Below are 16707 nucleotides of genomic sequence, written 5' to 3'. Positions count from 1 at the left end.
GGGGGGGGGGGGGGCTGTGTCGGGTAGCGGAGCCGGCTTCAATGCCTGGGTCTGAAACTGACCCGATAGATTTTTGAAGCAGGAGCAGTTTGAGTTTAAGCTCCCTGTCTTTCCGTGCCCTGGAGCTGAGTTTACAGCAGTGGGCACATTTTTGGGGAATGTGAGCTTCCCCCAAACATTTTATACACTTTGAGTGCCCGTCCGATGACGGGATAGCTTCCTTACAAATAGCACAGCGCTTGAAACCGGTGGAGCCCGGCATAGCCGCGGCTGACAGGAATTTTTTTTTTTTTTTTAAGATAAACTGGGTAAGTAACTAATTTAACAGAGAAAACTGACAGAAAACTGGTTTCTAAAGGATAATTAAGGCAAAAGTGAAGGATTCTCTAATGAGTCTGCTGAGCTCCGTCTCAGGCCGGGGACGGTTGAGAAGGAACTGAGGAGACCGGCCACGCATGCGTTCTATTACCCTAGAGTCACAGCGGGGGGCAGATTCTGAGCATGCGTGGCCGCTATGAGTACTGCTGCAAAAATCTCCGGGCGAAGGCGCAGGGACGCACCAACACCTGTAGTGGAGCACCCACAGGGACATCTCTCGAAGAAGAACAGTCCATTAATGTGCTTTGATCTACCCTGCTTTGAAATGGGAGTAGATGAAAGTGCACTAAGGAACTGTTAGTGCATGGCTGCAGGGTCCACATGCAGTTAGTCTGCAACAGGCTAGTGAAGGGTAGATTCACACCCCAGCTTGCTGCAAACTAAACGTTCGCGTTGACAAGTCCTAAGGGGATGTCTACACTGCAATAGCAGATATGACTGCAGCACGTGTAGGCATAATTGAGCTAACTTTGATCTAGCTAGCTTGCTAAAAACAGCAGTGAAGCTGTGGCAACACAGGCAGTGGCACTGGGTAGCCACCTGAGTATGTACCCAGGGTACTGGTTGGACTTATACTTGTGTCAGCCAGCCTATGTCACCACCCATGTTGCCATTTTTAGCGAACTATCTTGATCAAATCTAGCTTGGCTATGCCTACATGTGCTGCAATCACACCTCTCGACGGCATAGCCTCAGATCCTCTCCCAGTCTCCCTGCTGCTTTCAACAAGGGTGTAAACTGGACTGGGTCTGTCTGCTGCTGGCTGTGTTCGGGGCAGAGGGGGGGGGAAAGAGGTAAAAGGGAGCGCTGCCCAGTCACCTCTTCCTGCCCACCCAAATAAGGAGAGGAGGAATACAGTGCTTCTGCTGAGCCTATTTCCCTTCCAGTGCTGTGAGTGGCAGTACAGGCTGTCAGCTCAAAGTAGTAAGGTGGCACCTTGGGCCCACAAGCTGGGCCACAATCTGTCCCAAAGAAAAAAAAAAAAGAAAATATTTATTGTTTTACTTGCTGCCTTTTATGAAATGTAATATCTGGGAACAAGGAAAAGAGGCAGCACCATTTGTCAGCGAGTGCTCTGTGGACCTCAATTTGGGAATTGCAAATTTACACATATGCCATTTTCACCTTCACTTGTATCTTTGCAACTCCACAGACATGTATATACATCTACCTAGACTGCCAATCATTGCAACACTGTCAACTTAAATTTGCCCCCAATTAACTATTAATAAAACACATTTTTAAATAAGTCCTAAGACATAAATGTATCAACAATTATTTTTAATTCCAAAAACAACTGTTTTAAAACAAACACACGTCTGTGCTGGCAGTGTTTTCAATTATCATGTTTTTATTATGAGCGCGTGATACTTGATGTTTTTCATAAATCCCCTACTCCTGGAGTCATTTGAATATGTGAGAATCTCAGCTTTCGTTTTTTAAAAAGTGTAAGTTTCTAGCCCTCATGATCGAAAAGGAAAACTTGAAAATGTGACCTGAGTGTTCCCTAAAGACTCAGAAACCTGAAGGCAAATAAAAAGGACTATTTTTTTTTAAACCCTCATGATTTTTAAGCTAGTCGCATGGTTTTGAAAGTTTCGGGTTGGCAATACTGTGTTTGAAAACCCATACACTGCAACACTGAAACCTGAAAGGGAAAAAACACAATTACTTGCCTTTCTGTAACTTGTTCTTTGAGATGTGTTGCACATGTCAATTCCACTGTAGGTGCGTATGTGCCTCGTGCACAGTTGTCAGAAAACTTTTTCCCTCAGCAGTACCTATCAGGGCAGCTCAAGCACCCTCAGTTGTCACATGCTGGCATAAGAGGATGGAGCTGTCCCAACCTCTCTGTTCCTTTTTACCTCCTACAGAGAGGGGAAGGAGGGCAGGTCGTGGAATGGACATGTACACCACATCTTGAAGAAGAACAGTTACAGAAAGGTACGTAACCTTCTTTTCGTCTTCAAATGCTTGCATATGTCCATTCCACTGTAAGTGACTCACAAGCGGACAAACATGGAGGTGGGATAAGTCTACCTAAACTGTGACTGTCTGACAACTTAGACTGAAACAGCATAATGAGAACCAAAAGTGTGGGTTGATAACCAAGTCACTGCTTTACAAATTTCTATGATCAACACTTGTGCCAAGAAAGCTGACAAAGTTGCCTATGCTCTAGGCAACCTCATACCTCTTAGAGGGGATGCAAGACCTCCTCTCAGCTCGCTTTGCTGTGGGGAGTAAGGAGGACGTTGTTTGCCACAGCGCCCTGACAGATTCCATTAATTGGCTTCATTAATTGGCAAGGTCACCCTGGTAGGGGCTGCCAATACCAGAATGTTCACCAACTTGAGGGAGCTTTCACAGAACTCCTCTGCTTGAATGTTAAGAACAGAGGCCATCCTTCTCAATAGATTGTGATGAGGCCTGTGGTCCTCTTGCGGTGTTGAATATCTTGCCGCCAACAGCATCATCTGGTGATGACGAAGAGGACACCACAGAATTCTGAGGTAGTGGCTGCTCCATGACTTGTGGTGGGGAAGCCACCCAAGTGACTTCTGGCTGCTCAGTACCAGAGAATAATGCTCTTGGTGCCGATGCTCCCAGAACAGTCTCAATGACAAAGAACAAGTCAGTGGCAGGGAGGTCCTAGTGGAAGGAGGAATGCCCCAGGATGTCTACAATGGTCACTGATATGGGCCTTGGCTGGGTTTTTGCTCCTAAGGAGGAGGCCAGTGCTGTGACTGTTGCGTGACCCCTAGTCCCCAAACCTCTGATGGAGGGTATGCCCTCTGTCTCTGATGGGACACAGACGAATGTACCTCTGAGTCTAAAGAGGAAGAATCAAACATCCAACCTAGGGGGAGAAGAACAAGTTGGGACTGGGAATAGGTAGCCTGAGCCCAGGGATGGTGGTACCGGGGATATCATTGGAAGCTTGCCCTTCAATGGCACTGCCCTTTGGGGAAGCTTGGGAAGTAGTGGTACGGCGAGTTCCTGACACAGAGAGGTAGGTGCTGCAGGCATCGGTACTAACAGCAAACTTTCTTGCACTGCTGGAGATACCGGTAGTGAGAAGCTAAGCAGGTCCCTGTGGCTGCATATGTCTTTGGGGTGGTGGGGAGCAGCAATGAGTGATGGCTCTGCCAAAGAGATCTTTTGGGGATGCCCTTGATGGACCTGGCACAGGCTCTGGAGGTGGCGGTCCATTTTTTTTAGCTGTAGAATGCTCCAGTGAGAGACTCTTCCCTGAGCGTCTCTTAGAGTCTCTTCCTCTATTTGGCTTCGGCACCAACATGCCTGAGCAAGGTACCGAGCCTGAGGAGGGTCTAGGCCTTTTCTTTGGTATCGTGAATGGGACTGAGGAGCTGCTGACACCTCTGGTCTGCTCCAAACCTAGGCCAATGTACTTGGGGCGCTCTTCGAGTGAGAAGAGTCTGATGAGGGATGAAGTGCTGCCTCCATGAGCAAATATTTGAGCCTTGCCACTTCAGTTTTAAGTGGGACTTAAATTCCTTAGAAACATGACAATTGTCACTTATGTGGGATTCTCCTGAATATTTCAAACAGGCCGGGGGTGGGTTACTGACCAGCATAGATTTAGCACAAGCGCGGCAGGATTTAAAACCTGGTGAGTGCAGCACCATTTTGGTACTGATCTCGGTACCGGCAGATGAAAACTAGTCCAAAAAGACCTAAGACAAAAAATCTATCACTAAAACTTAACTAACTAACTACTTCCTAACAATAACAAAGTACAGATACAAAAGAGGGAGGAAGCTTATGACAACAAGTCTGAGATTGTTCCGACAACCACCACTGGGGGTAAGAAGGGACTGAGGAGGATTGGGGGCGGCTCTACCCTCTTATACTAGCATGCAGTGGCCTATGGAGACAGAGTCGCTCAAGCCCCCCTGAGGGGTACTGCTAAGGGAAAGAGCTCTCCGACAACTGAGCACAAGGCCCACACTCCCTAACAGTGAAATGGACATGTGCAAGCACTTGAACTTATGATAAACAAGTGAAACTGACTTTAATTGTTCAGGGATGGAGAAATGCAAAAGTTATCAGTGCATGAATAAAGACAAGTAAATTGGATTTTAAAAATTCTATTAATCTTCATATATTTCTAACAATTAGAGATGGTTAGAAAATTTAGTGAAAAAATATTTTGATAAAAAAAGCAATTTCACAAAAAATTACTTTTTAAAAAAAATTCAGGACCAGCTCTTCTAGAAACGTGTATAAGGACATTTGTTAACATCAAATGTTGTGGCTTGGCAGTGTATCTAAGATTCCATATTTTAAGGGCCAGATTCTGCAGTCAGCTACATCTGTGCAGTAGTGAGGGCAGAATTTATCTTTAAATCTTTTCTTAAGAAGTCAGGAGGTTCAGTACTCATTAGTCACCTGAAGGTTATCGACTTGGACTCTCACTGCTTCCAAGGAACCTGTGAGGAGATGAAAGCGAGACAAAGAATATCTAGCTTCCATCAGGTAACTATTCAGTTCTTCATAAGCCACTTTGTGAATGCTCCACTGATCAAGCACAGACTGCAACAATATCTTCAGCTGGCCGACCTGGGAGAAAAAAAACAATCAATCAATATGGAATGTGTGAGACGCATTGCTATTTGCTTAAATTAATTCCCTTCATTTGATCTTGAATTTAAAAAAAAGGTTAAGCACTCCAGGCTCAGTGGTATTTGTTCTACAGTCATGCTTAACAAGAAATGTGCTTGGTCACATAACAATTCTGGCCAAGATTTTCAGATGTGATTAGTGACTTTGGGTGTCTCAATCTTTGGCTGCACAACATATGACACCTTATAGGGGGTCTGATGTTCAGTACTTAGCCCTTAAATCACATGGTTTGTCATTACTGATAGCACACATAGTGACTATGAGAAAAACTATTTTTCACAGCTGTTGATCAGGCTTTTTCATGGGCCAGTTCACAGCAGGGTGAGGTACTAGAACGTCTTTGAAGCTCCTGTCTTGTTCTCTAGAATCTCAGCTTTCATTTTTTTAAAAAGGCAAGTTTCTAGTAGTTATGGGTGAGACATAAAATCTCAGATACACAAACTGGGTGTAACCGTTGCAGCGTTGTCTGCAGAAAACCTGGAACAGTATATCTGAGACTTGTGAACTGCCCCCTGAATCCTAGTGAGGCTGTAACTCAGAAGCCTACTGATGATAGATGATAATGCTGACATTTGAATGATTTTATTCTTCATTAAAGAAAAGGGACCGACCTGCGTGAGTTACTGTAAATGGTGTCTCATTTGGTGCCAAAAGTGAGTTGCGTTGTAAAGTTCTGCCACCCTCCTCCCCCACCAATCAAGAAGCAGCCTAGCCCACGGAGCAGAACCAACAGCAGAGTCATGCCCCATGCAGGGGGAGTCAAATTAAAGGCGCCCAGTGGAGCTCCGAGAGCAGCATTTTTTTTATTTTGATCCTCTCCACAATCTAATGGGAGCAGCGTCTGATTTTGGAAACTCCTATGGGTGGAGATGACTTTCGTGGGTGGAGCTTGGAAGCAGGGGTGCTGAAAGCCATTGAACCAAGTTCCAAACCCTGTATGTGATGGAAGCCACTTCAAGTCAGGGGGTGCTGCTGCAACCCCAGCACCCCTAGTTCCAGCACTTCTGCCATTTTCCCCCTAATTCGACCTATGGCTGTAGGTTTATTTATAGGCTTAGGGGCAGTACTGCATACACTGTACTTGTAATGTGTGTACTTTAAAAGTCTGTCCTTGTAATTAATACAGTGCATTTCATATGAAATCTGAAAGCACTGTGAAAACTTTAATGAATAAGAATTCAATACCCCTGTGAAATGGGAATTTTTATACCCATTTTATATGTGTAATCACATGAAGGTAGGTACAGACTCACTGCCCAGTCTCCTGGACTATCTACTCCCCTCCCTCCCACTCAGAAGAAATCCACCTGTTGCTTTCTGGTAAGGGCCACTCATAGGGATACCAGACACAGTTTGCCTCTTGATTAACAGAACCACGTTCTCTCACCATGTGGTCCAAATTGGCCCAGGAATGGTTAAGTTCTTGCAGGGTACTCATGACAACATTAGAGACTTCTTCCTTCTTATTCCTGACCAAGGAAAGGCCACTCTGTTCTATTTTCTCAACTTCTTTTTCCTTTGCTTTAATCAACTCTTCCAACTCCTGAAAGAAACAAGCATTCATGTATTGGGTAATGCTTCCAGATACAAAAACTCTCTGCAGACCCTCAACTTCTGCAATTATAAGAATGGGAAGAGCACAGTGGTATGCTTATTATTCCCTTAACAATAAAAATCCATCAACAATTTCTATGGCATATTTTCTATTTCCCATATTTACTTTAAAGAAAAAAAACAACGTTAATGCTGAGTGTGAATGATTCTATTTACATTACTACAATGCAGAATGTCTTGCTCTCATATACAGGTCCAAAATAATTAAAAACAATAGTTAGGAGACACATGGATCTACAGGAAACTGCTCTATTCATTATCAAAAGAGAAGCATTTCCTTGTTTCTTAGTTCATTCATTTCACATACCTTTTAACTGGTCATTGGCATCTGGATTTAGTAATCTCAACGTGGACCCATTATTAAGAAATGGAGCACAGCAGCTCTGCTGCATGAGCTGCTCTGCCTGCAGAGACCCCACACATCTTAACTTCTCCAAGGCTCCTGCAGTTTTGGAGTGACAAACTTGGATAGAGGGTGGAAGAACCCAGAAAACAAATGCTCTCCATGGCGTGCTCCCTTGGATAACTGGTGCACTTCTAAGTGGAAATCCCTAACAGCTTGCTGGAGCAGTAATTACTCATCTATGCCTATCCTGTTTGGAGGTAGTGTAAAGGGATCAATGCTGCCAGGTCATGGCCTGGGATCTGTAGGTCTGCCCTGTGGATTGCACATTGATCCTGACGCAGTGGTTCCCAAACTGGGGTTCGCGAAATATTACAGGGGGTTCTCGGGAAAAAATTCCCTAATGGTGGACAGAACTGTCCCTAGGGACCCTGGGCAGCATGGGGCCAGCAGCCCGGAGCCGCTGGACTTCCAAGAGCTAAGCAGATCAAAGTAAGCATATCTATCATACTGAGGAGATTTAAACTTCAAGACTCCTTATAAGAAACAGAAAGGGAGGTGAATATTTTTTGCTGTTTTTAAAATTTAATAGGCAGCTAGTATTGTTTTTAAAATTATTATGAAGAACAAGTTTAAGCTTTGTTTGCCTGGACTGCTCAAGACCTGAATGCTTGTGTAGGCGGAACTCTGAGTTGGCTTCTTAAATCCCTTCCTGCTGTTTCACATCTGATACTCCTTGATAAAACGTAGGAGAGCCTTGTCTTATAACAGGCTTATTCAAAGTGATACAAGGTACGAAAGTGAGATCTTGGAAGAGTGTTGCCATTTTCATAATGTAATACAAATACTGTAATGATAAATAATAATTAATACTAAATAGTGTGTAATAAGCGTCATAAAAACAAATGTTATATTTCCAAGATCACTGCTTTTATAATTTATACTTAGGTAAAGGAGAAAAACCCTGGAAATATTCATTTTTAGGAGGGGGTTCGTGAGACTTGATATGTCAGAGAAAGGGGTTCACAGGCCGTTAAAGTTTGGAAACCACTGATCCTGAGGTATCTGAGTCTGCACTCCCCACCTCCTCTATACTCCCAAAGCTACTCCTTTCGAAGAGATGAATCAGACAAAAACTGTAGATACTCATTAATATTCATCAGGTAGCAAGTGAGTATTAAGGACCAAACCCTACCCAAGTTACACCCTTGAAAACCCATAATACCAGTAGGATTGCATGGGCAGAATTTGGGCCTCAATCTATAGCATACACAGACATAAGCACATTCCAAGTTTTACAAGTATGATGAATTTCAGTCTATTGTTTATTCTTATCCATTTCATGTATTCTGTTCCACGTTTCCATTATTTTTAACTTTGTTATAATCCTTTCCGTTTCTCTTATGCTCTTTATTTTCTGAGCTCATGGTATCTGTTTTAGCAACTAAAATGTAGAAACTAGTTGATAGTCAAAGCATCTGGCATATTTTTCTTTATCGAACTTCAGTATTTCTACATATTTTCCCCTCATTCTCATGGACAATGGCATATAAATTGGGAAGTACCCAAACCAGAACATTTATTGTACTCTCACCACTTCTTAGTTTTGGTCGTTTAGATAAAATGGAGCTTGTTTCCAAACCAAGTTTGCGTTTTGGAATCAATGAGGTTTCAGAAAATAAAAACCTGGACTCCTTGGTCCATCTCCAGAGCATAAGCTTGGATTAATACTTGCATCATTTTCATAACATCTGACACCAAAACAGCCAATTGTTCACTTTTTAGCTGTGCCAATTAAATCTGACATTTTTAACCAATCTAATTGATTTTAATGTTAAAATGTATTATTTAAGTCTGTATGTGGTTGTTCCAAAAAAAAAAAAGGTGGATGTGATTTAAACTGGCAAAGCATCAAACGCCAGAAATACACAGGGAGCCAGAAATATTTACAGAGGAAACTGAGATGTCTATCCTTTCAATCTGATAACTCTGTTAAAGAGTCATTTAGGTTTCTGATCTATGATGAAAAAAATAAAGGCTGCCCTTAACTATTTAAGTGATACTGGATCAGTCTCAGTACCTGTTAATACATAAACTGTAGCTTTTGTGTTAGTTTAACTGAATACCTGACAATGTTTGACACCCTAGTGAAGTTATTTTTTAAACAATTTGTTTTTCTAATGATCAAAGTCTTGCCATTCACACAGCTGTGAATTTGTTGACATCCCTGACCCAAAGGAACCACAAGTGTAATAAATCGGATCAAGCTTTGGACCTCTGCCAAGCAGAGTCTGCCAACTATGTCAAGTTGTGCTAATTATGCATGGTGGCTTCATTGTATGGGTTATTTGCTTTATTGTACTGAAATAATAAAGTCATTTGTACTGAAGCCACAAGTTGGATTCAATTTGAAGTTCACAGGAGAGAACTTTAAAATGGTAACTTCTGACACTGCCAAACATACCAGCCCTCTGCATTTACAGAAACACAGATGGAGTTACTAAATTTGTGAATCCTGGCAATATTTTATTGTACTTTCTAGGATCTCAGTTTTCATGTGAAAAAAAATTTCAAGTCCTTCTGATTATGACGATTTACCTGGTGACTTAACTAATACAGCGTCATAATACCGTGTTGATGGAAAGCTTGGGAAGAAAGAAATGAATAGCACCAATAGGTGAAAATTCCCCTATTCCTCTTAACAGAACCATAACATTGAGCATTACAGACTCTCCATGCTCATGGGGATATAGCTGGCCTAGAGCTTTGAATTTTTCACCATTTCAAATAGGTAATTCCTGTTTGTTGTCTAGTAGATTAAATCAGTCTGGTGGGATCTGAGCCCTGATACCATACTGATGCTCTGGCTTGGAAGTCCATATCCAAGCTGATTTCTCTAGGGGCTCCTACTCTATTTTCCCTGATCTGAAAAGAAGCAAGACATTCCTTCACTTTTAAAATTTCCAATATCATGCTGTCCCTACTGGACTAGAGAGCTGATTGTGGTTCCCTGATTCAGGGCCACCAGGCCCTGGAGCACGTTAGGGCTGCATAGGCTCAGTGACTTAAGGCCTGTGGAAGGTTCCATCCATGCCATGCCTCGTCTCCTCCTCCCTCTTACAGGAGGGGCAAGGGTGGGGGGCAGATGATTCAGGAGGAGCCATCTTCTCCAGCAGTCCATCAGCAGAGAGTTCCCCGGCACAGGGGGAGTTTTCCACTAACTGTCTCTGGCTGATTTAAGGTCCTTTGAGTTGCTTATGTGACACGAAATGGCCTTAGTGGTCCGGAAAATCTGAATTAATTTGGTTTCTTTGTGCATTTTCCATAGGGAAGGAGTATATAGGCCAAATTTGTTTTAAAGCACATTTTCCCCAGCATGTCCAAGGAAGGGAGGGCATCTGAAGGAGGGGAAGTAAACTTTTTAAGCAGTCAAGCGCAATGTTCATAACAGTGAAATCCAGAAAAGTGGCGGCCCAGAAAACAGAATGTATCCCTTTAACTCATAGAAATTCAGCATACCTGGGCATGGCCCTGCTTCATTATTACTATTACAATTATTAAGTTAGTATTCACATAAGTGTATGCATTTAGGTACATTCAGCACACTATTACTCCTTTACACGTTGCACTTTTGTGGTGAAATCTTCACCCCACTGAACTCAAGGGGAGTTTCATCATTGATTTCAATGGAGCCAAGATTTCACCCCATGTTTGTTAGGTGCTGTTTCTACATGCAGGAAAGAGAACCTGCGGTTTTCAAGAAAATGTTACCTGACAGTCTTTCATGGAATTCTGGACTGAAGCCTGATCTCCAATTCTCTGTTGTTTCTTCATTCTCTTCTCTTGGGTATCAAACCAAGTTTTCAGGCACTGCACATTGTTTTCATATTCTGTCCAGGATTCCAGCAGGCTTTCCAACAGCTGGATCTGTAAAGAAACACATATGTATTTATCCTAAATGAAACCGCTTCTCTGTCAAGAAAATTAAATAATTCAGTGCAGATGAATACTGATTTGTGCTTTCCTCAGAATTCAGTGTATTCCTGCATTCAAAATTTAGAACAGAGTATACAGTCAAACTCGATTTTATTCGTTCTCGATTTATTAAGGATTAAACAGCAAAGAAACAACTCAAAGAAGTATTTCACTGAGGAGTTTCTCTAGCGATCTAGCTCATGATACCCCAAATTTGTGACAAGATGGAAGGAGCTTTCCACATAAACGTTTACATGGAGTGGAATGCTCTTCAGGTGAATGGTGATGGAGTGAAAGATCATTTACAGTGAAGAAGAATTCCAGGCCAAAATTATTTCAATGTAATTTACTGCTATGCATTTGTGGTTAGTGAGAACCGCCACTCATTATGCACATTTATATTTTACTTGAAATAAGATTGTAGATTATTCACTTTTCTATTTTATGTTTGTAGAGTGCCTGGCACAATGGATTCCTGATCTTTATTGGGACCTTCTGTGCTATTCTATTATAAAACAAACAAACAAACAAAAATATAACTATATGTGTGTTCTTTGACAGATTAGCAGAATTTGCTAGTAGTTTGACTTCACAAGCACGAAAAGTCTGCTAATGCCCAATTTTAAGCTCAACCTGCCACAGGTGACAGATTAAGACAGCATCTATCTTCCGAGCACTTTAACTAATAAACACTGGAGAAACGGAAAGCATTCATTCACTCTTTGTTTCAATCTGGACACCACGGTCATAAGTGTGCAGGAGCATTTGAAATAATTAGGAAATGCATTAAGATAAATGTAAAACTACTATCGGAAAGAAGATGACAAGTCTCTGAGAACTCTGAAGCAATTATGTTGACACTAGATGTTTGGTTTAGCCAAAGGTGGTGTTCATATTACTCAGTACATGCTAAATTACTTTTAGTATGTCTACTCCTGAATGAGTTGCATCTATTTTTAAATGCACACTTAAAAGCAGTTGGCCTTTTGCTTACCTTTTCTGTTATCAGGCTCTGGAGGATCTGCCAACGTCTGTTCATTGCTCCAAGCTGTTCTGCAAAATCAGTCTTGTCACTGCGTTTACTTTCCACATCCTGGCTGCTAATCTGTAGTACGGACTGGTTCACAAAGTCTACTGTCAACTGTTTGCAATTTACATCAATTTTAAATCCCTGGCAAAAAAAGAGAGGGGAGAAGAGGAGGATCCATCATCACTTTTCATGCTTATTCCTGGAGAGTTAGCATGGAAAATAGCATTTCTGGTTTATGATCTAGCAATAAACCAAGATGTAAAATATCCAGACAATAAACTACGAAAAAATGAATGTAAAAATATCAGTTCTTAAAACTGTATGTACTAACTTCTGGAAAGTATATTTTCAAAAAATGATTATTTACCTGTTCTGTAAGTGTTGTTCTTCAAGATATGGGTGCAAATGTGCATTCCACTAAGGTGTGTTTATGCAAGGAGTACCAGATCTGGAGATTTTGTGCATGTGCCCTATACCACCTCCTAGACCCTCCTGAGAGTATATAAGGGCGGTCCCTCCCCGACCCTTCAGTTCTCCGGGGAAGATGCCGTAAGATTCTGATGGAGAAGGGCAGAGGATGGGTTGTGGAATACACGTCTGCACCCACATCTCCAAGACCAACAATTACAGAACAGGTAAATAACCATTTTTCTTCTTCCAGAGGTTGCAAATGTGTATTCTACTGAGGCAACTCACAAGCAGTACCGTAAGTGGGGGGGCTACTGAATCTATTTAAACAATGATTGCAACACATATTTGTGAAGTTCACATCAAATTTGGATGAAGTGGTGATGTCATAATGAATGGACGTATATACTGAGGTTCAAGTGGCAGCCCTAGAAATGTCCAGTATAGAAACATCTTCAGGAAGGTGACAGATGTAGCCTGGACCCTTGTTGAAAGGCAGAGAATCTTTGCACAGGAGTACTGGCTACCCTGTAGGCTGTTGTAATGCAGGAGGTGATCCATGTAGAGATCATCTGCGCTGACACTATTTGACTTTTCATACAATCAGCACTGGAGACAAAAAGATGAGGAGACTGAAAGGCTTGGTCCTGCCCAGACAGAAGGCCAGTGCCCTCCAGACATCTAAGGCACACATAGATCAGAATGTGGTTTCAGGAGGAAAACCAGGAGATGCGTTGTCTGATTTAAATGAAAAGCTGACACTACTTTAATTAACAACTTTGGGTTGCAGGACTACCTTGTCTTTGAAAAATACGGTATAAAGAGGGGCTGTCATCAAAGCTTCTAGTTCAGATGCTCTCCTGGCCAACAAAACAGTTATGGGAAAGCGATTTTTTGGCTTAAGTGAGATGAAGAGAAGATTGTCAAGGACTCAAATCCCGTAAGAAGCTGCTAAGGTTGAGGTCCCAAGGAAGTACCATGTCCTTAAATAGGTGGGAAAAGATGTGCCACATCTTTGGATGACTTACTCAGCAGAAGATTTTCCCATTACCACGAATGGTCTCTCCAACCAGTGTGCTGAGGTCCATCTTCGAAATTTAGTAATCATGGGGTTGGAGAATAGCAAGGCTCCTTGGACAGGAAGGTTAATAGCAGAGATAGCTACAAGGTGTACCGCAGAACTCATAGAAATAGGATCCTCAAATGCAGAAGATACTCTGCAATGTCTTGGATCCTCACTTTTGAAGGCTGTATTCCATGATTAGTGGACCAGATGGAAATTTTTTTCCACTTAACCAGATAAGTTGAACTTGTTGATTGCTTCCTACTGTTGAGTAAAATCTCTTGAATCACATGCCCTATACTGGCCTAGCCACTCACAAGCCATGCCATGAGATGGAGGCTGCATTTGTAGCATTTGACTGTGATGCTGCGACAGTCTGTCTGGGAGGTGACGCAGATGGTGAAGAGATTGAACTGAGAGACTGAAGATCTGAGAACAAGCACTGCCTTGGCCAGGCCAGTGCTGTGAGTATTAACATGATGTGATCTTGTTTCAGTTTGTGAATGACATGTGGCATCAGAGGGATTGGGGGAAATGCATACATTAGCCCCAGTCTCCAGTCCAATATCAAAGCATCGTTTATTAAGCCCAGACTTTGACTTGCCCAAAAGCAAAATTGCTGATACTTCTTGTTGTCTTTTGTAGGTTGACTGAAGGAATGTCCAATGCCCAAAGGATGGACCTCAGCATCCTGGTTTTGAGACACCACTCATGGTTGTGGGAAAATCTACTGCTGAGGAAGTTGGCCAACTGGTTCTGGGTGCCCAGTAGGCATGTAGACACAGGAGTGATATCCTCTGTGATGCAAAACTCCCAAAAGCTCATTGCCTCTTAGCAAAGCTGGCTAATGTGAGCCCCTCCCTGCTTGTTTAAATAGTATATTGCCGTTGTGCTGTTGGCCAAAATTTGGAACAAGCAGCCCTTAATGCAGGGAAGGAAAGCTCAGTAAACTCTGTGACTTGCCCAGAGCTTGAGGACATTGATAAAGACCAGAATCGTGCTCCATCCAGAGTGCTTGTGTCCATGACCCTTCTAGGTGAGCTCCCCAACCTATCAAAGAGGCATCTGTTACAACTGTTGCAGCTGGGGTGGGGGTGGGGGTGGATGAGAAAAGGGAATGCTTGTACTGGTTTATCCACTGCCATAGGGCATGCAACATTGCAGGTGGGAGCTGGACCAACTTGTCAAAATGGTGCTTACTTGATAATAGACCAATTTCAGCCACGCCTGAAGCATATGAAGACACAGTCTTACACACTTGGTTGCATAGGTACAAGAGGCCATGTGGGCTAGCAACCTCAAATGAGTCCATAAGAATATAAGAATGGTCAAACTGGGCCAGACTAATGGCTAATGGTCCATCTAGCCCATTATCCTCCCTTCTGGCAGTGGCCAATGGCAGGTGCTTCGCAGGGAATGAACAGAACAGGTAATCATCAAGTGACCCATCCCTTGTCATCCATTCCCAGCTTCTGGCAAACAGAAGCTAGGGACACTTCATGGTTTTGCATCCCTGCCCATCTTGGCTAATAGCCACTGATGGACCCATCTAACTCTTTTTTGAAGCCTGTTATAGTATTGGCCTTCACAACATCCTCTGGCAGAGAGTTCCACAGATTACTGTGTGTTGTGTAAAGTCATACTTCCTTTTGTTTGTTTTAACCTGTTGCCTATTAATTTCATTTGGTAACCCCCAGTTTTTGTGTTACGAGAAAGAGTAAGTAACACTTCCTTATTTACTTTCTCCACATCACTCACGATTTTATAGACCCTCTATCATATTCCCACCTTAGTTGTCTCTTCTCCAAGATGAAAAGTTCCAATCTTATTACTCTCTCCTCATAAGGAAGCTGTTCCATACCCCTAATCATTGTTGTTGCTCTTTTCTGAACCCTTTCCAATTCCCATATATATTTTTTGAGATGGGGCAACCAGATCTGCACACAGTATTCAAGATGTGGGCGTACCAGAGATTTATAGAGGCAATATGATATTTTCTGTCTTATTATCTATCCCTTTCTTAATGATTCCCAACTTCTGTTCACTTTTTTGACTGCCGCTACACACTGAGTGGGTGTTTTCAGAGAACTATCCACAATGACTCCAAGATCTCATACTTGAGTTGTAACAGCTAATATAGACCCCATCATTTTATATGTATAGTTGGGATTATGTTTTCCAATGCGCATTACTTTGCATTTATCAACATTGAATTTCATCTGCCATTTTGTTACCTAGTCCAAGCCATGGTGGATGGATGAGACCTGAGGTACATGTATACGTTGTGAATCATTTGAAATCTCTATTGGAGAATGAAAAGCAGTTAAAATTGTTGATTCATGCAGGGTCTCAATGAACTTGAGTCTTGAGTAGGAATAAGTGTTGATGTTTCCCTGTTCCGGGTGAGTTCCAGATGACTGAAAAGACTGATGGTAAACCTGACGAAGCCACGAATCTGGTCCTGGGACGGCCCTCGAATCAGCCAATGATTGAGGTGAGGGAAGACATGGATTCTGTTCTTTCTTAAATAGGTTGTGAGCACCACCATGCATTTGGTGAACACAAGAGGCACTGATGATATACCAAAGGGAAGTACTGTATACCAACAATGGTGGCCCCCCGTCACATAATCTAAGGAATTTCCTGGGACTGGGCAACATTGCATTTCTTGAAGATCGAGGGCAGTGAACCAATTGTTACAGACTAGGGAGGGAACGATTGATGCTAGGGTAACCATGCAGAATCTGACTTGCTTGATAAACTTGTTGAGAGCCCGAAGATCCAATATGGGTCTCAAGTGTCCTTTGGACTTGACGATCAGGAAATAGCAGGAGTAGAAACCCCACCCCTGAAACTGCAGGGGAACTTTCTCTATAGCCCTCAGAGTACGCAGAGTCTGAACTTCTTGTAAGAATATAGACTCATGAGATGGATTCCTCAAAAGGGACAGAGAAGGAGGTTGTGGAGGAGGGATGGAAAGACACTGGATTGAATATACCAGTCCCAGCACTCAGGACCTACTTATCTAAGGGTACATCTACACTACAGCGGGGAGTCGATTTAAGATACGCAAATTCAGCTACGTGAATAGCGTAGCTGAATTCGACGTATTACAGCCGACTTACCCCGTTGTGAGGACGGCGGCAAAATCGACTTCTGCCGCTTTTTGTCGGCGGCGCTTACTACCACCTCCGCTGGTGGAGTTAGAGCGCCAATTCGGGGATCGATTGTCGCGTCCCGACGGGACGC

The 16707-nt window shown here is 42.7% G+C and overlaps 1 protein-coding gene across 2 annotated transcripts in view; it reads right to left on the bottom strand.

Annotated features, from left to right (window-relative positions):
- The window catches only part of SYNE1 (spectrin repeat containing nuclear envelope protein 1), a 475430-nt gene that overhangs the window by 82556 nt on the left and 376167 nt on the right, over positions 1 to 16707 (bottom strand). For both annotated transcript variants that reach the window (XM_034765383.1, XM_034765382.1), the window contains exons 113-116: positions 11952 to 12128; positions 10754 to 10909; positions 6413 to 6568; positions 4792 to 4962 (exon numbers count right to left, since the gene is read on the bottom strand). In XM_034765383.1, coding sequence (XP_034621274.1) covers positions 4792 to 4962; positions 6413 to 6568; positions 10754 to 10909; positions 11952 to 12128 — 660 coding nt within the window. The remainder of the gene's footprint in view (positions 1 to 4791; positions 4963 to 6412; positions 6569 to 10753; positions 10910 to 11951; positions 12129 to 16707) is intronic.

This window comes from Trachemys scripta, chromosome 3 (assembly GCF_013100865.1).
Source record: "Trachemys scripta elegans isolate TJP31775 chromosome 3, CAS_Tse_1.0, whole genome shotgun sequence".
In the NCBI taxonomy this organism is placed as follows: Eukaryota; Metazoa; Chordata; order Testudines; family Emydidae; genus Trachemys; species Trachemys scripta.
Note: the sequence above shows the minus strand (reverse complement) of the source record. Positions and strands in the feature narration are given on the sequence as shown.